This window comes from Monodon monoceros, unplaced genomic scaffold (assembly GCF_005190385.1).
Source record: "Monodon monoceros isolate NGI ecotype Baffin Bay Population unplaced genomic scaffold, NGI_Narwhal_1 Super_Scaffold_7, whole genome shotgun sequence".
Taxonomy (NCBI): Eukaryota; Metazoa; Chordata; class Mammalia; order Artiodactyla; family Monodontidae; genus Monodon; species Monodon monoceros.
In genome coordinates, this window is record NW_021703784.1 from 23,344,587 (window position 1) to 23,370,978 (window position 26,392).

The 26,392-nt window shown below is 40.6% G+C and overlaps 1 protein-coding gene across 4 annotated transcripts in view; it reads left to right on the top strand.

Moving 5' to 3' along the window:
• EXPH5 (exophilin 5) overlaps nucleotides 1–26,392 on the top strand; it is a 74,738-nt gene that overhangs the window by 37,015 nt on the left and 11,331 nt on the right. For 2 of the 4 annotated variants that reach the window (XM_029208094.1, XM_029208098.1), the window contains exons 2-4: nucleotides 10,132–10,292; nucleotides 12,107–12,269; nucleotides 19,390–19,435. In XM_029208094.1, the coding sequence (XP_029063927.1) occupies nucleotides 10,132–10,292; nucleotides 12,107–12,269; nucleotides 19,390–19,435 (370 nt within the window). Of the gene's footprint in view, nucleotides 1–3,146; nucleotides 3,339–10,131; nucleotides 10,293–12,106; nucleotides 12,270–19,389; nucleotides 19,436–26,392 lie in introns of those variants that run through there. The other 2 variants (XM_029208096.1, XM_029208095.1) reach the window with 2 other exon arrangements.

Here is a 26,392-nt window from a genome sequence, read left to right on the forward strand (position 1 = left end):
ACCCCTTGAAATATTAGCAAAAGCAATCTTAGCATGATAAAATGCAGGAAACCACCCTTGAGAACATCTAGTTCAAATCCTTCATATTATAGATGAAGAAATTCTGGTCCATAGAGAAGAGTTTCCCAAATTCTTACTCATCTGTTCATCAAGGGCTTACTGATCCCCTACTCTATATCAGACATCATTCCAGAAGACAGGGTAGGCAAGGTCTTTGCTCTTATGGATTATATTTTAATCAATAAAAAAGTAAATAAATGAAGAAGATGATTTCATGTGATGATAAATGAGATAAAGAAAAGTAAACCAATTAATTTGATAGAAAGTGACTGTAGTTTTGGAGGGTCATGGAAGACCTTTCTAAGGATGTGACGTTTTAGCTAAGGCCTAAATGTTACAAAGGAATGGCCATGAGACAAATAGGGAAGAGCATTCCGTGGAGAAAACAGCAAGTGCAAAGCCCAGTGGAACCAGCTTGGCTTGCTGGAGGAACAGAAAGAAGGCCAAGTGCTGAGTGGTGGGGAGAGGAGTATGAGAAAAGTGACAGATAAGGCAGAGAGCCAGATTCTGTACAGACTTGAAGACCAATGGAGTTTGGACTTCTAAGCATGATTGGAAGCTCCTGGAGAGATTTAAGCAGGGGAGTGGAATGCATAATGTAACTAACTTTTTAAAAATGTCACTCTGGCTGCTGTGTGGAGCCTGGATGGAAGGGAGGTCAGAGTGGAAGTAGGGAGAGAAGTAGGGAGTTCCAGTGTTTGTCCAGGTGAGAGATGGTGGTGGCTTGGGCCATGGAGGTGGCCATGGAAATACTGCTACTTGCTAAACTACAAATTCCAGGAAGGCTTGGAGCTGTCTCTTTTGTGCACTTTTATATTCCAAGCTTCCAGAACCGTGCCTGGAACGTAATACCTACTCAAAAACTATTAGTTGAATAAATGAGTGAATAGTTACTTTTTGAAGTTAGACTTGAATCAGGTTTAAGATAAGTAAAAGTGTAAGTTCTTCTCAGTTCATGTATGTTTGCCTTAATAGAGTTTAAAACAGTAAATGTTCTTTAGACCTTCTACTAAAATCGGTGCAATATTCTTAGCAATCATGGCCCAAACCCTGGCATCAGCCAATGAATGCATTCAGTGCAGTGTGAGGTCCAGTCCAGTGATGTCAATAAGTCTTACCCAGCGCCCCCCCAACGCCCAGCCCCCCACCGCTGTCTTGAGCATGGCATTTAGGCTGTGTTTGTGGAATCTGCAATACAAGGTTTGGTCTTCTCACAATCCTGCTATTAATTTAAGTGCAACTTGGAGATCCAAGAGGGGTAGGTGGCCCATGATAAATAATTGATGTTTTTGAGTTTCTCTACAGGAAAAGGAAAAGCCTAAGGGTAATTCTCTTTACTGCCTGCTATCTACCTCTGTTGAGGAAGGTGATACACAAGTTCCATTCCCCACTCTCCATCCATCCACCCCTTTACTGCCTATTCTGTCATTTTGCAAATCACACTCACTTAGTATTTCATTTGTGCCAGAACAGGTATATGGGCCTTACATGTATTAACTCACTTAATCCTCACAAAAACCCCATGAGGTATTGTTATTACCCTTATCCCTACCTTACAGATGAGAAAACAGAGACACAGAGAAGTTTAAATCACACAGTTAAAAAAGATCAGGGATAGCATTCAAACCAGTCAGTCTGATATTAATTTACCCTCTCAGTATTTTAATTTCCTCATTGGTAGAATGAAATAAAAGTACCTCACAGAGTTCTTATAAAGATTAAATTAATTAATATAAGTAATCATGCCTGGTCTAGAATTAGCATCATATAAATCTTAGTTATGACTAGCTTTCCAGTATTATTCCTATGGAGAAATTACGTTCCACATACATGATTTTTTTGTGTGTGCAGGGTCACCTCTCTCACTTATGTCAAATACTGACTGAGTTGCTTCACAGCGATGAATGTAGAACTCATTCATTACTCCAGAAGTTGAGCAAATATGTATTGATTGATCCTGGGTCAGAGACCGTGCTAGGCCCTGGGGCACCAAGAGAAATGAAACACAATACCTGTCCTCAAGGAGCTGACAGAGAGTGAAACCAACAGGAGCATGACAAGCAATTCAATACAGTTTGACAAATATAGAGGTGACAATGGATGTTTTCCCAGGTGGTTTGGGTAAAAGGTATAAATAGATTAAGAAAGAAATAAGACAAACCTAAGAAGACAGAAAGCCCTGAGGCCAGATGAGGGGCTGTCACTTAAACTCTTAGTTTGGCCTTGGTGTGTACAGCTCGTCTTTTCTATGGCACCTTCCTTAGAGTGATTAATCAGTAAGAAATGACTCGCTGTGATCTGAACCAGTACAGGAAGTATACATCCTTCATGTTACTTAGATTATTTTTTCCTTTTGTTGTGACTTTGTGTCACATGAGAATAAGCATTCAAGAAGATTGCACAGGTCAATTTTTTAAATATATATATTTATTTTTGGCTGTGTTGGGTCTTCGTTTCTGTGCGAGGGCTTTCTCTAGTTGTGGCAAGCGGGGGCCACTCTTCATCGCCGGTGCGCAGGTCTCTCACTATTGCGGCCTCTCTTGTTGCGGAGCACAGGCTCCAGACGCGCAGGCTCAGTAGTTGCGGCCCACAGGCTTAGTTGCTCCGCGGCATGTGGGATCTTCCCGGACCAGGGCTTGAACCCGTGTCCCCTGCATTGGCAGGCAGATTCTCAACCACTGCGCCACCAGGGAAGCCCAGGTCAATTTTTTAAATATAGAAAAGGTTGTCTTTTATTTTAGGTTGGTTCAGTGACAGCCATTCAGGGAGATTAAATGGGCTTTATTATCTAGCTTGGCTTGAATGCTGGTGCCATTATTTCCTGCCACTCTTTGTTTTTGTTGTCTCCTGCTTGCATCACTTTTCCTTATCTGAGCTTCCCTTCCTCTAGACTTCCTTCTATGTTTTAACTTTTCTATGATCAAAAGAACACATTTTTTCAATACACCTGCTTGCTTTTTTCTAATCTCTGCCCTTTCTGAGTCTTGGCTATGGGCTGAGCCAAAAAATAGCCTCTGATATCAGGGGCCATGGCTGTCAAAAAACAATTCTTTTCAGAAGAGCAAACAGGGAGAGGAGAGGCCAGGACCTGGATTGTAAAGCTGCTGTTACAACCACTGAACCAGGGCTTTTGCATTCTTTACTTTGCCTCTTCCTGGCTGAGAACTCACAGTAGTTGTCCTAAAGCTTTCCCTAGATCATGAGTGATAAGAAATCTGGACCTGGAAGTATCACCTTTCTGGAGCAGGAAAACAAAAGGGCAACACTTTCCCAAGATGGTGAGTTTCCTTGGGGTTTCAGGGTTTGAAAGGTCCTTGCTTGGACAGACTGATCCTGTGTCTGCTATGACACTAACTCAGTGTTTATGCTGCAACTTGGACACAGTTCCCACCCCGTACACTCATTTGTGCTTTTCTATGTGTTGTGGTTGCTAGGCAATATAAAACAAAAATGTGTTTGAATTCCTGTGTGGGAAGCAAACTTTAATGCTGCTTTGATCTCCTACAATTCAAATGACAAATCCACTTTTACAGGATTCAGTGTAATTGAACAATTCGTTCTAGGATTTACTGATCACTGAACCTGTGAGACTAGGATAGGGTGAGGGATTTGGGGAATATTTGGGAAGAGGTCCTCGAAGGCAAGAGTAGATGGTTGATAGAGATACGGATGCTTAGCTGCCTGGAAGGCAGAATAAGGTGTAATAAGATGGGTTATGTACCCGGAAGGTCAGCTAAGCAAACTGATAAGTGTACAGAAACCAAGGAAATAAGAAAAGTGGAGAAAAAAATGTGAATTGAGGAGATGAAAGGAAGGTGAGAACAGCCAAAAGAGGAATTGATGCCCTTGGCAAGAGGAGATGATAAGGGAACAATTTTAAGAAATTTGAGATTTTTCTGACAAGAAAATAGAAGCTGTAATTCCTATTTTCTGGTCTGGGGAATTTGTTTGCTTTCAACATTTGTCTGACTGTTCTCAATCACATTTGAATACTCATTGTCACCTTTTTAATTGGGAAAAATCACTTTGAGCTTATATCAATTGCATTGTTTATTAATGGGGTTAATAGTACCCAGAGACAGTGAGATAGGTCATGAGGCCATGGACTTGCAAATGAGGCATGAGTACCCATCCCAGTTCTCCAGCTCCAGCCTGCTGGCCTCTGTAAATGAGGACAGCAATACCTGTGCAGCATTGTGAGGATTATGACTGCAGAATCCTGGGAGAGGGTGGGTGCTCAATATATAGCATCTTCCCTTATTATTTGTTATTGCTATTATTTCACCTGAAGACAGGGAGATTGACCTGATTATGCTTTAAACCCCTTTTCAGTTTTTATAAGATTTCTCAATGATTTAATTCTGATGTGAGAATGATGAGTCTTTTGACCATACATTTTGTTTATTTATTTATTTTTGGCTGTGTTGGGTCTTCGTTGCTGCATGTGGGCTTTCTCTCTAGTTGCAGCGAGCAGGGGCTACTCTTCGTTGTGGTGCACAGGCTTCTCATTGCAGTGGCTTCTCTTGTTGCGGAGCACGGGCTCTAGGCGTGCGGGCTTCAGTAGTTGTGGCATTCAGGCTCAGTAGCTCTGGATCGCAGGCTCTAGAGTGCAGGCTCAGTAGTTGTGGCACACAGGCTTTGTTGCTCCACGGCATGTGGGATCTTCCCAGACCAGGAATCGAACCCATGTCCCCTGCATTGGCAGGCGGATTCTTTAACCACTGCACCACCAGGGAAGTCCTGACCATACATTTTGGTCAGGACTTCTCATCATTTACTGAGAAGATTTACTGAGAAGATATCTTCCAGATAATCTCATCTGTGTCCATTTTTAAAAATTGTGCATAACAAACCATCCCAAAGCCTAAAGGCTTAAAATGACTTCAATTTATTAGCTCACAATTCTAAGGGACAGCCGTTTGTTCTGGGCTCAGCTGGGTGGTTCTCCTAGTCTTGCCTGGGATCACTCACTTGGCTCCAGTCGTCTGGCAGCTGGATGGCATCTGGATGGTCTAAGAAAGCTTCACTCACATCTCTGGCAATTGGTGATAGCACTCCGCTGGGTCCTCTCTGCACATGAACACATCCTCCAGGAGGCTAGCCCCCACTTCTTCAGACCAGAGAATCAAGATTCCGAGAGGGAGAGGGCAGAAGCTGCAAGGCTTCTTGAGGCCTAGGCTCAGAAGCCTCACAATTTCACTTTATCATTTTCAATCGGTCTAAGCAAGCACAAGGCCAGCCCAGATTCAAGGGGGCAGAGGAGGGACAAAGTCACTCCACGAAGGAGTATACCTTCTGCCATGAAAGGAACCATGGACGCCTGCTTTGTAAACAACCTACCGTGCCTTTAACTCTCTTTCACAGGTGACAAAGACAAGAGAGTTAAATATTTGGCCAAGATCACCAGCTAGAACCTGACCCTCATTCAGTGCTCTTTCTACTATTTGATGGCAGCTCAAGAACAAGCCAGAGTTTGGTTCTCAGGGAGCAGACAAGTGGGGCCAAAGACTGGAAGATAAAGAGACAACTGTGTATCATTTACTGAGCACATTCTCAATGGTTAGTACATAATTAGTCATCAAAATAGAGATGAGGACAGAGACCTGCTCAGAAAAAGGTGGACAAAGAAAAGTGAGTAGCAAAGGTAGGCAAGGGCACAGTGGGGGAGTACAAGGAAGATGGGGAGATGGGTTCATTACTCAAGGATGGAAAACAAAGGAAAAGAAATTTAACATAGAAGGAGGAACCTCAGAGGACAGACTCATTCAGCAGGTGCTAGAATGGAAAAAGACAGCACACAGCAGACTAAGATTCCTGTGAATGAAGAAAGAGCATTTTGACTTGGAGCAGAGGGCTGGGACTATGGCCCAGCAAGAAAAGACCTGATTTAGTTTAGTCAAGTTAATCAGCCTAGGGGTAGAACAAATTACATGTATAGACAGCAGTCCCTTGTGATATGTTGAGTCAAGCTGCACTAATGAAGCAAATAATCTGTGTACTGGTGATTTGTCTATATGTATGTTGTATGTCCTTTGTAACCTTGAGGTTATTTTCTTGGGTATAAAGTGGACCGTGTGCTCTAAATGACTGGCTGAATATATAACAAACCAAAATAGATGAGGAAGAGCCCTGTACAGGCTGGCCATGAACTTGGTTCAACTCCATTTGCAAGCAACTGTTACCTCTCTCAGACTAAGTCTAGCTGAAACTTAAAATATTGTCTTTTTAAGTTTCATACATCAAGATACCCCTGCTTTGTGTTCAGGTTTTTTTTTTTCTTTTTTGCTAATGTTGAGCTAATTTGATGTTTTATTTTTTAAGTAAATAAATGAGTCTACACCACTGGTTTTACAATTGGTGTGCTCCTTTTAGTACAAGAAGCTCAGTCAACCATTACAAGTGTACAGACTGTATTTTATAGTGCACAGGGCTTATGGGAATATAAAGCTTAAGGCGGTAAATTACTGATGCCTAGAGTAATACCTAGAGTAGACTTTTATGTCATTCATAGTTTCCCTTCCTGGGTTATCCTTACTTCAAGGGCCAGAACTATTTATGTTTACTTATTTAGTAATACGTAAACACAATGCCAGTTTTTACTACCTTACCCTTGAATCTTCTCACTCTTGGCTGTACCTGTTCACCCACTTCCCTGACATCCTTGGAATACTTCTGCTTTAAAAGCCACTGGATTTCTTCAAAATCTTGCCCTTTCATGTATCTACATATAACCACTATATGGTTTTATATATAGTGACAGTAGTTAATAACACTGTATTGAATATTTCAAAGTTGCTCAGAGAGTAGAGATCTTAAAAGTCCTCATCACAAGAAAAAAAGTTTGTAACTATGTGTGGTGACAGATGTTAACTAGACTTATTGTGGTGATCATTTCACAGTATATACAAATATTGAATCATTATGTTGTACCCCTGAAACTAATGTTGTAAAATAAAGTTTTAAAAATTAAATAATAATGTCAATTATACCTCAATAAATTTGAGATACATCCTTCAGGCCGTATGTCATCTTCTTAGGGAAATATTTGCTTCTGCCTCATATAAGCAGGGCCCCTTGTTATATGCTCTCATAACACCTGTTTAATTTTTTATTGTTTGCCCCCACTCTTACCCCAACAGAATGTAAATTCCATGAGGGCAAGGACTTGACTTGTTCACTGCTCTTTGCCCAGAGTTCAAACATGTGTTGAATGAAGAAATCATACTTACCACTCTTTGTTATCTTATATTTGTATAATTATTGGACTCATATCTGTCTCTCTCATTAGGCGGTAAGCTCTCTAGGATAGTAGCTATATCAGCTCTGCTTGCCATTGTATCCCTGCATCTTCTCTGCAGGAGGCTTTCCACAAGTATATATTTAATACATTTTATTACAACCATGTGAAAAGTGCAAAGGAAAAGATCACATCAAAAGGGCAATACTGATTGCATTAGGATTGTGAAAATATGACTGATTTTTTTCTCTATCTACAAGAAACATTATAATGTAAAATGATAATATAAATAAAAACTCACATTAAAAAGAAACATATATTGTACTTATCGAATAAACATAATTTTACAAAAATTAAAAGTGGAATTGATACCTGTAATTACTGTATTCTAAGAGACCGGGTGTTTGATTTTTTCCCTAGTGTGTCTAAATGGGTGCATCATTTTCTCATAGATATAAGCACAGATAAAATGTTGTACTTTGTTTTTTCTGCTTTATGTTATGTCACATGCTACATTGCCTGAGTAATTATTTTTAGCAACTGCATAATGTTCAGTTAAATTAATGTACTTTGCGGGGGGTGGGGAGTGGGAGGGTATTTCTTTAAGATACATGTCCTGGAGTAGAATTCACACTGTCTGAGTATTCACATAGAGGTACAGATTTCTGACTTCATTGGCCAAATGTTAACAAGAAACAGTCAGTGATGGATTTGAGTGCAAGTGTGGAATGAGTGCTTGAGATGAAATTAAATGAAGTGTGATTATTTCAAAAGAGAGTCAATGTTATATGGAGGCTTTAGAAAAAAATAATAAAGTTACATTTATTAGAGAGTTCCTAAGTCGGGTAGCTTGACTGTCCTCTGAAATGAGAAGGATGTGTTGAGAAGGGGGCAGGGATGCTGCTGAATTTTGGGGTCTGATAATTTGGAAGGGTTTTTGAGGAACTAGAGATCATGTACAAATGTGGGACATTAGGGAATTTCCTGGACGTCCAGTGGTTAGGGCTCAGCACTTTCACTGCCTGGGGCCCGGGTTCGATCCCTGGTTGGGAAACTAAGATCCCGCAAACTGTGAGGTGTGGCCAAAAAAAAAAAATATATATATATATATGTATGTATGTATGTATATGTGTATATATATATGTATGTATGTATATGTGTATATATATATATATATGACATTAATAAATGAGGTAGTAATAAGTTGGAGGCAGCCAGTACTGGTTAGAAGCAGGTACTTGTGGTCTCTTAGTCTGTTAGTAAGAATAGTAGCAATAGAGACAGGAGGGACCAGGTGTCAGAGGGATGGCAATGGCAAAATGGGAGGCACCAGTGCAAATTATGCGGATTAGACATGATGACTGCTGCGTAATGCTTTTCAAAATGCAAGTCTGGGCAGGATGGCCTCTGGCTTCCCTCTTGATTATTTTATAAAATGACAGTATCATAGCCCCAAGCAGGAGCCTGACTTGCAACCATCACAGTTCATTGCCTTTAACCCCAAATTAGCCATTCTGCAGCTGTCTTGCTCACCACTTTCTAAGGAATACAAACTCTCTAACACTTGTGCTTCACAGAGGACCCTGGATAAAGGGCAACTGCGGAGTCACATGAACTTCTTTCCAAAACAGCAGAACTGAGGCTTCCCTGGTGGTGCAATGGTTAAGGGTCCGCCTGCCGATGCAGGGGACACGGGTTCGTGCCCCGGTCCGGGAAGATCCCACATGCCGCGGAGCGGTTGGGCCCGTGAGCCATTGCCGCTGAGCCTGCGTGTCCAGAGCCTGTGCTCCGCAACGGGAGAGACCACAACAGTGAGAGGCCCGCGTACCGCAAAATAAATAAATAAATAACAGCAGAACTTCTCAAGCTTGGGGCCCAACAACAAGCCTGGCTTTTTCATCAGAGCTTTGTCAAACTGACCACTTGATGAAATTTGTCATTATGTTCTTCAGACTTCCCTTTCTGCTTTATTTGCCTCAGTCCAGGGCAGTCTCCCTCTGGATTGAATATTCTCTCATTTCCAAACAGTTCTAGGGTCCTCCTGAAATGGAGCAAATGATCTGCTTTAAAAAAAAAAAAAATCACAACTCATGATTTAACTAAGGACTTAGAGCAGCATTTTCATTTGAAAGAAGACTAAGCAGGTAAGGGCAGGGGAGAAGGAAAAAGAAATAATGGCAGAATTTCAGTTCTGGCACTCTGGAAGTGTGCGTCAGACACATCTGTGCTTTGGATGACCTTTCCTATCCATCTCAAATCGCACTGCCCTTACTACTGAGCATTAGCCATGTCCTCATTCATGGGCTTTTGTGTCTGTGTGTTTAAAGAATTCCATTATCTAAGACCATTACATTCAACAATTTCTTTTCTGCATGTAAGCTTTTCTCTTTGACCACTGAATGGGCAAGTAAGGACCCTATCTGTTATATTCACCATTGAATCCCCATTGCCTACATTGCTCAATAAACACCTAATCATTAACGAATGAATGAATGCGTAATTAGAACTGGAATATTCTAGTTTCCCCATGTCATTAAAATATCTATCATTCAGTTGCATTATTAGGTCAGGTTTGCACAATGCTCAACCCACATTGTCCTCAGCAACTTGATTATTTCAACTACTAGCAGACACTTTTAGATTGTCATCGAATTTATATGATTACAGCCAAAATACATCCATGGTGGTGAAGAGGAAACTCCGACTAGAGCCACTTTTTCCCCTGGACTTATAGTTTATGCAACTCCTCCACTAGGTAAAGTTTGACCCATCACGAGTTTGCACTTCATGCAAAGAAATTTAAAGCATGCATTGATATTTTTGTTTTATTTCAGCAAACTCCAGAAGACAAAGAGGGATACCAGATGGCTTCAAGGAGTAACTGGTGAATGGTTTGAAGACGTTCAAAGGAAAAAGTTTTGCAATGAAATAGATGTTAGCCAAATGTTAAAACAACCAGTTACATACAGACTGAGAAAGGGGATGGCAGAAAATGGTGAGAACTTAGGACACCTCATTGTAGATAAAGGCTCAGTGGGATCTCCAATTTAACCAATCCATGTTCAGGATTATTTTTAAATCATAAGGGGCAAAATTCACAATAAAAAGAGTGAACTGAAAATGGACTGTACTGTCTTGAGGGTATGTTTTTAGAGTCAGGTAAGATAGCACAATGGTTAAGAACACAGGCATCAGTATCAAAAAGGGCCTGGATTCAAATCTCCACTCTGTCTGTCTCTATATTCTCTATTCTATCAGAATTCATGTGACTCTGTTCAAATTACTTATTCTTATTCTCTATAAGCCTCAATTTTCTCATCTTTAAATGGGTATGATAATACCTACTTCACAGGGTGGTTGTGAGAATTAAATAAAATAATACGTATAAAGTACTGAATTCTAACACAGTAAGCATGTAAATAAATGGGATGATGATGCACAAGGAGGGGGAGACAGAGGAATGGAGGGAAAGGAGAACAGGACATGAGGGGGGTTAGGAGGGGGAAGGTGGTAGAGAAACTGCCACCCTTCTGGTACTTTGGTAACTTAAACCCCAAAAATGAGCTCAAACAAATGCCTTCCTTGGACATTCTAACTTTGTGACTACCAGCATGTCTCTCGCCTTCACCAATCACTTATTTTTTAGTCTGTAAATGAGGATAATAAAAACTGCTTTCTCAGGACTGTTTGAGAATAACAAAGTGCATTTAGAAATTTTAAGTAGTAAAACAGTGTATAGAGTCACATTGACTGCTTTTGTTATATGTTACTAACATTAGTAACATTGAGAAATATGTAACAATATATCTAAACTTATATATTGGAAATATTTGCAACTCCCATAAAAAAGAAATTTATCTAAAAAGTTCACAATTCAGATTTTTAGATTAACCCCATATATACCATGATGAATTTCCCCTTACCTTGAATTCCTCATTTAAAAACTCAGCATGTCCAAAAGTATTACAGTATGATGGAACTGGTATATGTTGAGCATGGCTTAGAATTTTTAATACTCATATATAATATCATATTATCTATACATATATATTATACATATTTATATTACATGCATACACACATATAAACCGTATATGTAGCAAATACATATGCACAGAGATTTTAATGGGAATAAGGAGCACTCTAAAGGGCTTAATTTCCTTTTCCTTTACTTTCTTTGATATGAAAAGTCACGTAGTCTATCACTATGTGTTTTTTTTTTTTTTTTTTTTTGCGGTTCGCGGGCCTCTCACTGTTGTGGCCTCTCCCGTTGCGGAGCACAGGCTCCGGACGCGTAGGCTCAGCGGCCATGGCTCATGGGCCCAGCCGCTCCGCGGCATGTGGGATCCTCCCAGACCGGGGCACGAACCCGTGTCCCCTGCATCGGCAGGCAGGCTCTCAACCACTGTGCCACCAGGGAGGCCCTATCACTATGTTTTTAAAGGACCAAAATAAAAAATTCTGAAGGATGGGGTAGTTAAAAGCAGCACAAGAACCGGATGAGGTCCCTAACACACTACCTTTGGCCTTGGATTGCCATGGGGAAAGCGCATTGAGAAAGTGTCCCAGCCGGTATGAGAGGAAGGATGTCCTGCGGAGCTGCAGGCCCCAGCACCTACTGAAAGATGCCCCACTCTTAGTGAGGCTCCTCCGCTCAGCAGAACCAAGAGGCACAGGGCCCCCCCCTAGTCCCGAGGTGTTCATGTGGGGGTGCCTGGGTTCCTAGACTGCATGGGTGGGGGTGTTAGTTCTCCAAGAGTATTTACCTGGAAATATTAATCATGCAAAATTTTTACAATTTTCTTTTAGATCCTATGGAATTACAAACATCAAGATCTAAAAATATACCTAATCAAAGAAACCCAACATCCGTTCCTTCTCGGCTGAGCTTCAGATCATCATTTGCTTCTCTGTTCTCATTCAGAAAATCCAGAAAGGAGACTTTAAAGCTTCAACCACTGGGAGAGAAAGGGTGAGTTAAACTCAGCTCCTGTGACAGCTCATTAGTTATCTGATACCAGAGCCCACCAGCCTGTTTTGTGTTCAGAATGTTTAATGTTCTTAGAATTTAATTTCAGATAGTAACAAAGGAAACAGGGCTGAGCCCTCAAAGGGACAAAGTTCTTATGAAACTTTGGGCTCATCTGAAATCCAACTTCTAACCAACTTCACAGGTCTCAGGAGGTGGACATAGCGAATGATGGATTAAATGTTGAGAAATAATTATTGACAGTTTCTCCACTGCTCCAAGAGCCTGGTCTTTGCCCTGGCCAAGTAGTTACATTTAAATTGAAACTACTCCTTACTTGGGGAGTATGTGTGTCAGGAGAATTGCAGTATAAAGAGTAAATGAGCATAAATGAGATGAGTAAAGAGTAGAGAAAAACTGAATTATGAAATGGAGAAAAAATATATTACCATCATTAAAAATATTGAGGACAGCCATTCCTCTGTAGTTGCTTGGAATTTAAACTTAAGGTGAAGGAGGGGAAGCTCTGAGAGCAGTGGAGGTATTGTTCCAGATGGTTCCCAGTTGAGAACTGTGTAAATCAGTTCATCTTGACTCATTACGTTGTTGGATTGTTTTGTGAAAAACAAGCAAGGCTTTGCTTACATGCAATTTGCTGACTGCTAAATATTTTCAGCATGTCTTCCTGGCTGAAAAGCTTCCCACCCTCTTAAGGCGTTGGCTTGGCACGTGATGTGTTCCATGTGTGCCATTAAGAGTGCATTGCAGCTCTAAATAAAAGGTGTTGGAGGTCACTCTTGCTGAAAAACAACAGGCAGCAAGCAGCTTGGTGAAGCATGCAATGAGGCTCCTGACTCGTAGAGGAGCTCTTGGGGGAATGGAAGGGTTTTGCTTCCAGCTTTCACTTGAGGCTGTTTTTGTCTTTGATGAAATAGTGAAGAGCTGAACAAAATGTAGATTTATGTGATCGTTTCCACCAGAGTCACTTACGAGGAAATACTCTTCAAATAGTGAGTTGCTTTTCTTTGTAAAAAATGTTTTAAACACTAGTAATTCTCTCATTTGGGAATTAAAAATTGAGGAGTATTTCCTTTATAGGAAATATTATTTTTAAGGAGAAAAGAAATATTCCTAATGTGTAGTGTGGCTGAGACTTATGATGTAATTTGTGTTTTAGGTAATTTTCTTCAAGGCAGAGTTTTATTGTAGCTGAACAATCTAACATTAGTAAACTAGGAAAAGTTGAGGAAACTGTTAACTCTATTGACAAGTTATTTCCAAGCTCATATTGTAAGTTGCTGCCAAAGTGGATCAAAGAAGATGAAAGTTCTGTAATCTTCATTTTGGGTATCATGTATTTTAGTTATAGACCAAATAGAAAAAAATGAAACTCTTGCAAAATTCTGTTTAGCGATTGTTCTTCTTAAATATCAAAATGACTTGTAGCTGTCTTTTAGCCAAACACAGGATACAAAAATGAAACAAATTTTATCCTTTAAGCATGTGTGTGTGTTACAGTTTTCAGAATTTGCCATCTTTAAATACATTTTATGTTCAAACCGTAAGTGGGAATAATTGTGCTGGTGCAGAATGTAATGAAGGCACTGTTTTATACTCCTAATAGGTTTCAGAAGATAAAACATGAAAATATGCCCTTTTTATTTTTAAATATGAATGTGACCTAAATATCTGGATCTAAATCCTGAATGTGTATGTGTGTGCTGGGGGAAGGGTGTTTTTAAGGGAGCATAGTACTATGGTAGGACTATAAATTGTGTGTCATACATTCCGAGGGGCCCTTTATTCTTAAGTAGAGCTTTTTTCCTTAGGCAGTTCTGATTTTTTTCAAAATACAGAATCAAGCTTCAGCATACAGACTCTGGTTCAGGAGCTCCTCCTTGCCTATAAGCGCAGTGGGAGGAACTGACAAAGAGCCCCAGAGGGCCCCAGAGGGGAGCACAGTCATCCTGTGCAAGGCAGGTTTCTACTTGCTGAAGCCATCAAGACTCGACTTTGTCCTGTCCTCTGGAGAACAAGTCAGCAAAGCAGTTTAAGAGGATCTTCTGCAAATCACAGAAAGAAAGCCAGCCCCTAGAAAGCCATGGGAACATAGTGACTTTATTAATTAATGAAAAGGCAAAAAGTTTTGCTATTTCTGATTCAAATATGACTACTGAAGTTTCTCCTCCCAAATTTATGTACTTCCCAAATTATCCCATTATTATTTTAATCCTATTTGTAAATGATTGAACTGTACTCTCTATGACTCTACCACAACCCAGGAACAAAGAAAAATTTCCATTAATGTTTTAATTCATTTATTGCTAGCCAAAAATTCAAGAAAACATACATATAAAATTGTACCTTGGTATCTGCGGGGGATTGGTTCTGGGAACCTCCTGCGGATACCAAAACCCACAGGTGCTCAAGTATCTTATACAAAATGTACAGTTAGCCCTCCATAGCCACAAATTCAGCCAACCAGGGTTCCATCTGTGGTTAGTTGAATCCGCAGAACCTGTGGACACTGAGGGCTGACTGGATTGTGTATCTTTCTCCTAATATTTCCCTGTAAGTTATGTTTCCTTGTGTCTTGTTTTGGGGTATTTATTGCCTGAGATATGGTGCTCAGTCCCTGCCACAGAATTTCAGTAACTCCATCACCTCCACATGGTTCAGCAAGTACCTAATAGTGTATATCATGAGCTTATAAATGCAGCCTTCCTGGCTGCCCAGCAGTATCTGCAGTTACTTTTTCTTATTCCAGACCCCCAGTTATTCCATTGATGTATGCCTCACTCTGAAGAGGTGATGTGCCACCCTCTGTTCCATGCACCAACACACTCCACAATGAAGTCGTCCCTGCAAAGGGGCCCCTTCATGTCTACACACATTCTTAAAGCTATGAAGCCATGTGCCACCAGTTCATGATGGTGATTTTAGAGATGTTGATTGTTTTCCCCTCTACACTTTCCTTTGTTGTAGTCCCAAGGACTAGGGCAAAGTGGAAGTACAAGAGAACTAGTTCATAAGACTCATGAGTAACATGTACAGTTAAATTTAAGTTGGCTTCTTTCCTTTGAGGACCATCACAATGTATAGCATACAGTAAGTACTCACCACACAGCTGTGATTATAGCGTGACAACTGCTCTCCTGGAGTGAGGGTATGCCTGCCCACTACCCTGTTCCTTTCAGATGATTTTTTTACCTAAGGATGCAGAGTTTTGGTGGGTGCCCAAATTTACCTGATCTATCATAGGATGTACACAGCCTAGGCAGTCCAGTTTACATAAGCAAAAGATCAAATGCTATTTTGGAAAGTTTAAAAGGCAGATTATTGTTTTCCCTGGATTCTGTTTTCTCTCTGTCTATCTGTCTCTCTCACTCTTCCTTTTTCTCTCTTTCCAAATGTCCTACTATGCTGCCTTCCTTTTTCCTGCTAAGTGACTAGGCTTCAGTTGGAGGACACAGGCATGTAAGACACCTAGATCAAAGGAGAGATCAGAGTAAGCAAAATCCTTCTCTGGAAATTCTCCTTCGGTGATCCCAGGTGTGGTGTCCACAGATAAACAGTAGGATTGTGGTGACAGGAGGGAGAAGCATGACAAAGGGAATGGTTCCCAGATGATCTGGTTGATCATTATTAGAATTTCATCAGCATTTTAAAATAATGACAGATAACCAGGCCCTAGCCTTGAGATTCTGATTCAGGTCTGAAGTGGAACACTTTATTTATTTTTAATTCCCTAGGATATTTGGATGCTCATCCAGGTTTGGGAGCCATGGTGGCAGAGCTTTCTACCCCCATTATGGCAAGGACCATCAGAATTCCTGGCATGGTACTAATAGCTGAGGTGATAGCTTCTCTTTCATTTATTTATCAAAGTCCTACTCTGGATCGGATACTGTGTTTAGTGCTGGAGGTAAAATCGTGAAAATAAGGCAAAGTCCCCACCTGGAGGACTTTAAAATCTAGTAGGGAACACCAGATGACTGTGTATGGTTGGGCAGAACTCTAGGAAGTGCTGATCACATCACAGTCATCATGGATTTATTCGTATATTCATTATGGCAGTTTTCTGGCAAATGACAGTAAGGATCTTGAGGAAGGGATGCTCTTCAGAAAACACACAGGGGTGACCTCTGAGTGACAGCCTGGGTGACAGCCGAGTACACTGATGATTATGGTATCATATGGTGAGTGCTGTGGTGGATGCATGGTATTCCTGCCATGAGAACATTATAGGAGAAGCAGTTAATTCAGACTGGAGGATACAGAAGCATTCCTGGAAAAAGAGAGCCAATTTCTGAAGGACACATAGGACTGAGCTAGGCAACTAAGAGTTAGGAGGTTGCGCTGGGCAGAAAGAATGATACAGCAAAGATGCAGAGACTGGAAAAAAGTAAGAACTCATCTAGGTCACTGAGGTTCAGTGACCAAGTATAAGGTGAGACTGATAAGAGGTGGGGTGGGAGCAGCTGGCAAAGGCCAGAACATAGGAACCTTATACATGCAGTGCTAAGGAGCTTGGACTTGATCCTGTAGACAGCAGGGAGCCCTTAATCACTTTTTCTCCTTATTATATATATTATGTATGTATATGCATTCCTTTATTTTATATATATATATATATATAACAGATAAAATCACCCCCCACCCACTGACCTGGACAAACACTAATTATTTTGGTGTATTTCATGCGTGTGTGCATATTGTACATATATTTTTTCATTAAATAGAGAAGTGACATAATGAGATTTTCATTTTAGAAAAATCACTTTAGCACAGTGGTTCTCAAGCAGGGGAAATTTTGCACCCCGAAAGCCACTTGACAATGTCTAAAGACATTTCTGGTTTTCATAACTGAAGGGTGGGTGTTATTGGCATCTAGTGGGTAGGGGTCAGAGATGTTGCTAAACATCATATAACGCATGTGACAAACCACTACACAGAAGAAACGCCAGTAGTACCAAGGCTGAGAAACTGCTCTACCTATAGCTGGTGAAGTGGGAATATATGTGAGAGATCTTTAAGGTATGGCTCAGTAGGACTTGTAAGCAAATGCAGGTGAGATAGCTTTCAATCTCTTGAAATCACCCAGTCCAGAGGACTTTAACCAGCATAGCTTTTGTGATTACACTGTTGTTTTTATTCACTCTACAAGCGGAAGCATATATGTTTCTTCAGTGGAAGAAACATAAATTAACTTGAAGGTGGGCCTGGAAGTGACCATGGAGACTCTGGGCCTCCAAGCCTCCTGAGTCCTATACCCTGCCTGCAACCTAAATCCACACGGCCTTGCACACTGTCAGGGAACATGCATCCTCCCACTCACAGCACACCCTCCCACTCGGTGACACTCTGTCCCAATTGTGCCACCTGCTACCCTCAGAAACTGATTGTTGCCCCTGTTCCCTTCACTCCAAATCAGACCAGGGGCCTGACTGAGCTGATGAGAGTGTTGAGCTGCGCAGCGACACCATGAAGCCGGCAGCTCCACAGGGCTCCAGAAAGAATCTTCACAATCTGGACAGTTTGGCTCCAGGCAAATTGAATTACTTGCCAGTTCCCGGCCTCCCTTACTCTCTTACATCTCAGGCTTGTGCTCCTGCTGTTCTTTTCCTCTCATACCTGTTCAACCACCACCTTCTCTCCCTGTTGCCTTCCCATTTATCTCGGCAAGTGCTCACCGGCCCCTCTGCATTTTCAGCATATTTTACTTAAGCCTCTGTATTGTCTGTATTGTCCTTTTCACATTGTGGCTTGCACTTTGGCTCTTTATGTATCTAATCTTTCCTATCATAAAGCGTCTCAGAGAACAGGGTCTCTATCTCAGGCATATTTATTTTCTCCAAAGCACTCAAAATAGTGCGTAGCATGTAGAAGGCTTGCAGGCTCAATAAAGCTGTATGAAAAGGAAGCATATGAATAAAAACAGTATTTTAACTTCTAAATATTATTGGTGTAGAGCTGGTATTTCAAAATAATATGAAAAAAATCCATATTTTAATTTCTGTTTAAATTTTGAGCTAAACTATAAAATACGTGTTGGTATCTTTTAAATATAAAATTGCTTGGCCTCCCAGGTTTTATGCTCAACTTTCAAGAACCATGAAGCAACTAGGAGTTTGAATGAAGGAAAACTGCATCTTGCCACTTTCAATTGATCTGACCTAGAGTCTCAGTTTGTTTAATTCTTGATTCCATCTTGCTGTTCTCTTAGCGAAGGAGAGGACTTGATTTCATACAAGAGCTCTGAGTCATTATGGTCTATTAACTCTTAAGCTGCAATTCAGGCAGCACACCCTGGCATAGGATTATAGATTTTAAAAAATCAAAATTTATCTCAATTTTGGACCCATGTCTTTAAAATTTTTCACCTTCTACTGAATTCTAGAGAAGCAACATAAATAGTAAAAGCATAATTGTTCTCCTTCAAGATGATTTCATAATAAATAAGGCATATGTATAAAAATAAGCATCCTGAAGTCATCTTTATAAGGTTTGCTTTTTAAAAAATTCCCTTAAGAATTGTTGAGTCTGGTTCTGACTTACTCTCTCTTTAAAGTAAAAATGTACAGAAGCAGAAAATCTGTTTCCCATTTACAAGAAAATTCTGTGTGCCATACTGATCAAGAATGAGAGCTCTAGATTCAGTCAGCCTGTGGCCGGCTCTGAGCTCAGCCACTATGTACCTTGTACAGTGTCTTCTAACTTCTCTAATCTGTAAAATGAGAGTTGTCATAGTATCCACCTGACAAGAGTGATGTATTTAAATGAGATAACATGCCTATAGAGCATGAGAATACTGCCTGATACACAGTAAACACTCAACAAATATAACTGTTTTTGTAATTGTCTTCATGCTATGTTCAAGTACAAATCCACTATTATGTAATTTTTCTTGGCTACCTGAGTGACAAAGATGTAAAACATTGATCCTAAACAAGAATAGGAAAATGTTTCTGAAAGATTTTTCAACAGTGCACTAAGAAATGTCTCCCTACTAAGCATCAGAAATATATCTTCTCAAGATATCAAGATATAATAGCAAACATGCTATTGATTTTCCAAAAGTTAGGCACTTCTTCAAAGAAGTTATTTCAAATTCTTTTCACAGATGTGATGACCACATACCTCCTGTGTCTGTGAGGGGAACTGCTTTGGTAAGTAACCGAAGAACTAAAGGTTATGCTGAAGAACTCAGAATTAATGTAATTCCTGATTGGCTACCTACTTAAATAGAATTCTCATTGGCACAGTTTGAAATTTCCTTGAGAAGCTTAGATTTCTCCTACAGAGTTCAAAGTTTCCCAGCTGTGATCTGTTTCCAGTTGGCTGTGGTACTAAAATACTCAAACAGCAGGCTCTGCCAGGAGGAGTGAAGCCATTGTGTGTCCACAGAGACTAGCGTTAGTATCTCTGATATTTTACCACGTGTCATTCCTGTACAGCCCTAAAATGTTGGACAGAGGAAGAATTTATTTGGGGATAGCAGAGGAATTGCAATTTGGGGCATGCAAACTGTAGCAAGCTGCAGGCAATTCTGCTGAGGATTTGGGGTAGGCTGTATTTGGGCAGGGAATGTAAAGAGGGGAGAGTTCAGTTTGAGTCTGTCAAAATCAATGGAGACCAGCTTTGAAAATTTCCAAATAAACTTCAAACCAGTGTGGGTCTGCGCTAGACCTATTCTGGGCAAGATCATCATTTGTATTCAAAGAGGAAACCACTGATAGGTGAGATGCATTTGGACAGAACAAGTTCACATGAGGGGGCTGACCCAACAGGACCTCCACTTAAAGGGCTTAAATTTAAATTTACCTCTGTGTTCACATGCTTATAAGATTGAGAAGCTTTAAGTTTTCTGTTTCTTACTTTTTTGCTGTCATGACTTTTGATCTACACACACTCGTGTCTTCGTGTGTAACTCATATGGTTTGGAGATGAAAGAAAGACGGAGTTTTGGAAGGTACCTAAGAGTGCAGGAGGAAGGTAGAGGCATTTCTCAATTGATGGCCCTTAGTACTAATATCTACCTTTCTCTTCTTTTTTCAAAAAGCATGAGATAGAATTCTGGTGAGGAGTGCATATAAACAGAGGTTCTTTACTTCACAAACAAAAGTGAGCCTCCTTTCTTCTTCAGAGTAATGCTACTTTCTCTCCTTTATATGCTTGAGCCCCAACCATGATGCCAGCAGCAACAACTGCTACATTCTGATGGAGAACTTGCTATCATCCAGGTACTTGACATGGGTCACTTCATTTAATCCCCAGAGGTAATCTATGAAGTAGGTACTATTATTATTCCCATTTAAAGATGAAGAAACTGAGGTTCAGAGAATTTAAAGATCATGCTCAAGGTCACACTGGAAAATGGTATAATCAGGATTGAAAAACCCAGGTCTCTGTTAACTCAGTAGCCAGAAGTCAAAAATGCCTACAGCTCCAATAGCCCCAAAGCCCTGTTTGTTTATGAGCCCCAGTTGCTCACTACATGCAGACTCTCCTTTAACTGAGCAGTGGACTGAACTGGCACACATGCAGCTTTGTTCTCTAAAAGGACAGAGCCCTACTTCAGGATGCTTCTGTACTCTTGCTTTTCCTCGGAGAAGTGCTCAGAGCTAACCTTCCTTTCCCAGTTAAAAGCCATGGGGTCTGAAACAAATGAGGAACATAAAAAGAAATGCGAGCACCTAGAAGTTATAAAACAGGAGAGCTAATCTGGAGTTCTTGGGATTTGAAAGTCCAGTCTGAGGATTAGTAGATATCCTTCTTTGGCACTCTTAATTGCTGCTTGCCTTAAACCATTTTACTGCTCAGAGCATGTCAATCTAAAAAAGTAAGAACTGGGAATATAAATGAAACTCAAGCCGATGATTGCAGCTCCCAGTTAATAACTATTATAAAAAGTAGGAGAGAGAAAATAATGAAACGATTGTTGAAGACAAGAGTTTTGTATAACATGTAGATCTCCATTATTTATCCATGAAAGTCCTATCCCCTTAACCTGCAGAGAGCTGGAATTTGGCCTTTGATGCCACAGGGATTCTTGCCAAGATTTAAGATAATGAACTTCCTCTCACTTGGTTGGTAGCCTAGCAGGAATTGTACAAGGGGGATTCCAACATTTTGTAGGAGGTTGTACTACATTCTTGGATGACCTTCCATTCAAAGAGAAGGAAGCTGGGACTTCCCTGGGGTCCAGTGGTTAAGACCCCGTGCTCCCAATGCAGGGGGCCCGGGTTTGATCCCTGGTCAGGGAACTAGATCCCATATGCATGTGCAACTAAGAGTTTGCATGCCACAACTAAGAGCCTGCATGCCACAACTAAAAGGTCCCACATACCGCCACTAAGACCCAGCTCAGCCAAATAAATAAATAAATATTTTTTTAAAAAGAGAGAGAAGGAAGCTGCTATTTATACATATACATCAGGGACTTCCCTGGTGGCGCAGTGATTAGGAATCTGCCTGCCAATGCAGGGGACATGGATTTGATCCCTGGTCCGCGAAGATCCCACATGCTGCAGAGCAACTAAGCCCGTGCGCCATAACTATTGAGCCTGTGCTCTAGAGCCCGCATGCCACAACTACCGAAGCCCGCGTGCCTAGAGCCCCGTGCTCTGCAACAAAGAGAAGCCACCACAATGAGAAACCCGTGCACCACAACGAAGAGTAGCCCCCACTCGCCGCAACTAGAGGAAGCCTGCGCACAGCAACGAAGGCTCAATGCAGCCAAAAATAAATAAATAAATAAACATTTACATCAGCTTAAAAGAAGCAAAGGGTTTCAGAAAACAGAATTTTTAGAGCTAGAATGTGTGAAAGAATTTCAGTCTAAAATGGAAGCAGGGCTTCCCTGGTGGCACAGTGGTTGAGAGTCCGCCTGCCGATGCAGGGGACACGGGTTCGTGCCCCGGTCCGGGAAGATCCCACATGCCGCGGAGCGGCTAGGCCCGTGAGCCATGGCCGTTGAGCCTGCACGTCCGGAGCCTGTGCTCCGCAACGGGAGAGGCCACAACAGTGAGAGGCCCGTGTACCGCAAAAAAAATAAAAATAAAAATAATAAATAAAATGGAACCAGAGGATACATTGCGTAAAATGGAAAATCTGATACATGTTCCCTGAGGAAGACAAAACTTAAGGACCGAGAAACTGATTTCCCATAAATGCCTGATTTACAGAAAACTGATAATAATATTGGAATTTTCTTAAATGACAGGGAATTGGTCAGGGATTGCCTCCTATCAGCCTTGCAAAGTTTTGCTTATGGTTTCCAGAGGCATGAACAAAAATGATCCGGGTCAGATTGGCCTCACAAAATAAGCTAACTGAGCTTTGTTTGTATGACTGGACTGGTTTTGTCTGCTCAGGAAATTTTCAAAGCTGGTCTCCATTTGTGTGGTTTTTTTAAACATCTTTATTGGAGTATAATTGCTTTACAATGGTGTGTTAGTTTCTGCTTTATAACAAAGTGAATCAGCTATACATATATATATTTACCCATATCTCCTCCCTGTTGCGTCTCCCTCCCACCCTCCCTATCCCCCCCTCAGGTGGTCGCAAAGCTCCGAGCTGATCTCCCTGTGCTATGTGGCTGCTTCCCACTAGCTATCTATTTTCCATTTGGTAGTGTATATAAGTCTGTTTTAACAGACTCGAATTGAACTCTCCCCTCTTTACATTCCCTGCCCAAATACAGCCTATCCCAAACCCTCAGCAGACTTGCCTGCAGCTCGCTACAGTTTGTGTGTCCCAAATTGCAAGTCCTCTGCTATTGCTAAATAAACTCATCTCTCGATCTTGCCTCAGTTTACCCTTTTATTTAGGTTGACAAGAGAAACTTAGAGATCTTCTAGCTCAGAGTTTCTCTCTACTTCAGCACTTCTGACATCTTTGGCTGAATAATTCTTTGCTGTGGGGCCTCTCCTGTGAACTGTAAGATGTTTAGTGGCATCCTACTAGATGCCAGTATTTCTCCTCCACTAAACTGTGACAATCAAAACTATCTCCAGAAATTACCAAATGTTCCATGAGGAGCAAATTGACCTCAGTTGAGAACCATCTCCTTAAAGGCGAGGAATCCAAAATCAAAGTAGCCGCCGTCTCCGAGAACAGACAAACTGTATGGCCTTGGCCACTTGGTCACTCCTTATTTCTGAACAAGTTCTGGCTGGGTCTGTTCTTAGGTGATATGCCAGCTCTGTACCCCTAGAAACATACCTCCAATGTGGCATAACCAGACTAGGCTGGTGTGAGCTCCCTGAGACTGGGACCATACCTGCTCACCTGTGTATCCCCACTTCCTGGCACAACGTGAGTACTCAGAAACTGAAAGAAGAAATGAATGTGTGGTTTTAAGCCACAAGTTGCAATGCTGGATTTGACCTTTGCAGGAAAACAGATGCAGAATAAATTCAAGAACACCTTGAAAAATTAACTTGTTGACTTTATCAAGGCATTTGATAACATCCATGAGCTTCGGCTTCAGTTCCAACAGCTGTTCTACAGGTTTGGCTGCCCTAGAAGTTCTCAGATAGTCTGAGGTTACTCTATGACAGAGGTTTGTTTGTCTCATCATGTCAGAATTGCAGATGTTATCAGTAGAGTGAATTGGGGTTGGAAAAATGGCCTTATTTTGCTTAGCATATTCTGTGTACCATGTTTAAGAATGTAACTGAGACCCTAAAGCCAGCATTTTCAGACTCTGGCCTCTAATCCTGTAGGACACTTTTCTAACTCATTACGCTACGAGTACCTGCAGGAATCCTCCAGGTAATTCTCTGTAACCACAGAAGACTAGTAATGGCTAACGATGAGGAATTACTAAGTGCTAAACACCATTCTAAAGTGTTCTACAACTATTAATTCACTTAATCCTCGCAGCACCACTATCAGATGAGGAGTGTTGTTGTGTTTTTGTCTTTTTTTTTCATTATTCCAAGAAAGAAACTAAGGTACAGAACAGAAACGTTAAGCAGCTTGCCCAAAGTTGTACAGCTTTTAAGAGAGAGAACCAGAATTTGGACTTGTTTAGTATTCATGTGCTTAACCATTATGCTTTGCTACCTCAGACATGCTATATTGAGTCAATATTGTAAATATTCAGTGTCTCAATTTCTGTAATAATCTTCACTAAAAATCCTATATATGTAATTTTCTACCTTGGTATATTGAAAATCAATCCATAACTGTGTGCGTGGAGGGTATGGAATGTTTAAAGCAAGGTTCCTGTCTTCAGAGAGTTTACCACCTAATTGAAGAAATGTACATTAGTAAAATAAAAATACAAAGCAATGTAGTGGAGAAAATAGGATTAGAGATCAGACCATATGAGTGTCAGTAGCCAGTGTCACCTTTTATTATTCCTGTGACTTGAGTAAGGTACTTAACTGAGACTCAGTTTTTTCATCTGCAAAGTGGGAATGAAAATCCCTACCTATTTCACAAGTTTGTTCTAAGGATCAAATGAGAGAAGATACTTTTAAAGTATATTGAAAACTGAATAAATGAGTAATTTTGTTCAAATATAAGATAGTATCAAAAGAGTGTACAAAAATGTATTGGAGAAGTTCAGAAGTGGGAAATATTATTGTGGGAAGCATCGTCTTTGAATTCAGTTCAGTAAATATGAGTCAATCTCTTATATGCTGATGCTATGCAAGGTGCTCAGGATACAAAGTAGAATACTTTGCTTTCTTAGTTATTTTAGAATTTGGTCCACTTCCAGGGTTTTATTCATGTGCCTGTGAATTCCTGGTTTCCTAGATCAGAGTGGGGATTAGAATGTGTGAGAGGGTAGGGGAGGAAGGGTAGAAGTCGAGTGATAAAGTAAAAGTGGAGAGAATGTAAACAACTTTGATATGAAATAAAATGTATAATACCAGAGGTGCATAAAAAATACTGTGGTAATTAATTATTCCTGCAAGAATTGGAGAAGGACTAACAGAGAGGTTGATATAGGAACTGGACTCCGAAGGATGAGCTGACATTTTCCAGAAGAAGAGGAGAAAGGGCAAAGATCAGGAGCAGAGACACAGAGTCCTCAGAAGTGCACAGCATTTTAAAGGACTATGTGTAGGGAGCTTGGAGCATGGGGATTAAAGCTAGTTGGGGAATAAAGGCTTAAATCAAAAATTGGAAAAGGATTTTGACACTATTTTACTGCACAGAGGTGTTTGGGCCTCATCCTCTAGGCCAGGTATGGGAAATAGGCTTCATCTTTTATGATAACGTTATGGCACAGAATATTGTTTGGAGGAAGATTCGGAGTCCAAGACTGACCCCTGACTGAGGATCTGTGTGTGCTCTGAGCCGCAGAAGGATTTACCTCTCTTAGCCATATAATATCTCCATGTGTTGGAAACATCCTTAACATGTTAGGTGAATAGGGGTGGCCTTGAAGCAGAAGATCTGTGCAGAAATATAACCAAAGGATGTTATATTCACGGTCTCTTGGTAGAAACCCTTCCCGCCTAGAGAGGTTCATCTCTTCACCTGAGTGTTCAGTTCATGTACTTTGCATTTCATTATAAATTCATTATAAAGGAATGTGATCCAGGAGGCCAAAAAGAATGTACTCTGGTCTACATAGAGGAAATCTGAAGTTTATTTGAATGTTAAAATGGTTGGGAGACAATGATGCTTACTATTCTCTTAAATGTATCTACTCTGCACCAACTACCAAAACTGCAGGTTTGGGAAGAATGGGCTTATAAGGTTCATGGCTAATTGTTATTGGCACAAATAAAGACTTGGAGAGACAGTAGGTAGGACACAAAAGAGAGCACCTCGATGCACTGTAGAGAGAAAAGTGTAACTGTAACTGATATGATTTTTCAAATGATTAGTTTCTAGTTTTATTACCTCCAACTGGTATATCCCTATAGTTATATCGTGCTTCTAATATTTGTTTACTTCTGAATTTAACATAAGTGTGTTAAATTATATCCAATAACCAATAAATTATCATTGGATTATTTTTCTTATTACTAAACCTCCTCTGTATGTATTCAATTACGGCTTACCCATAGAACTGAAAATGACAAGTCAATGAAATTTGGGCAGGGCTTCTGTAAGAAATAACTGACCTAGATCTTGAGAAAGAAAACAAACAGGTATAA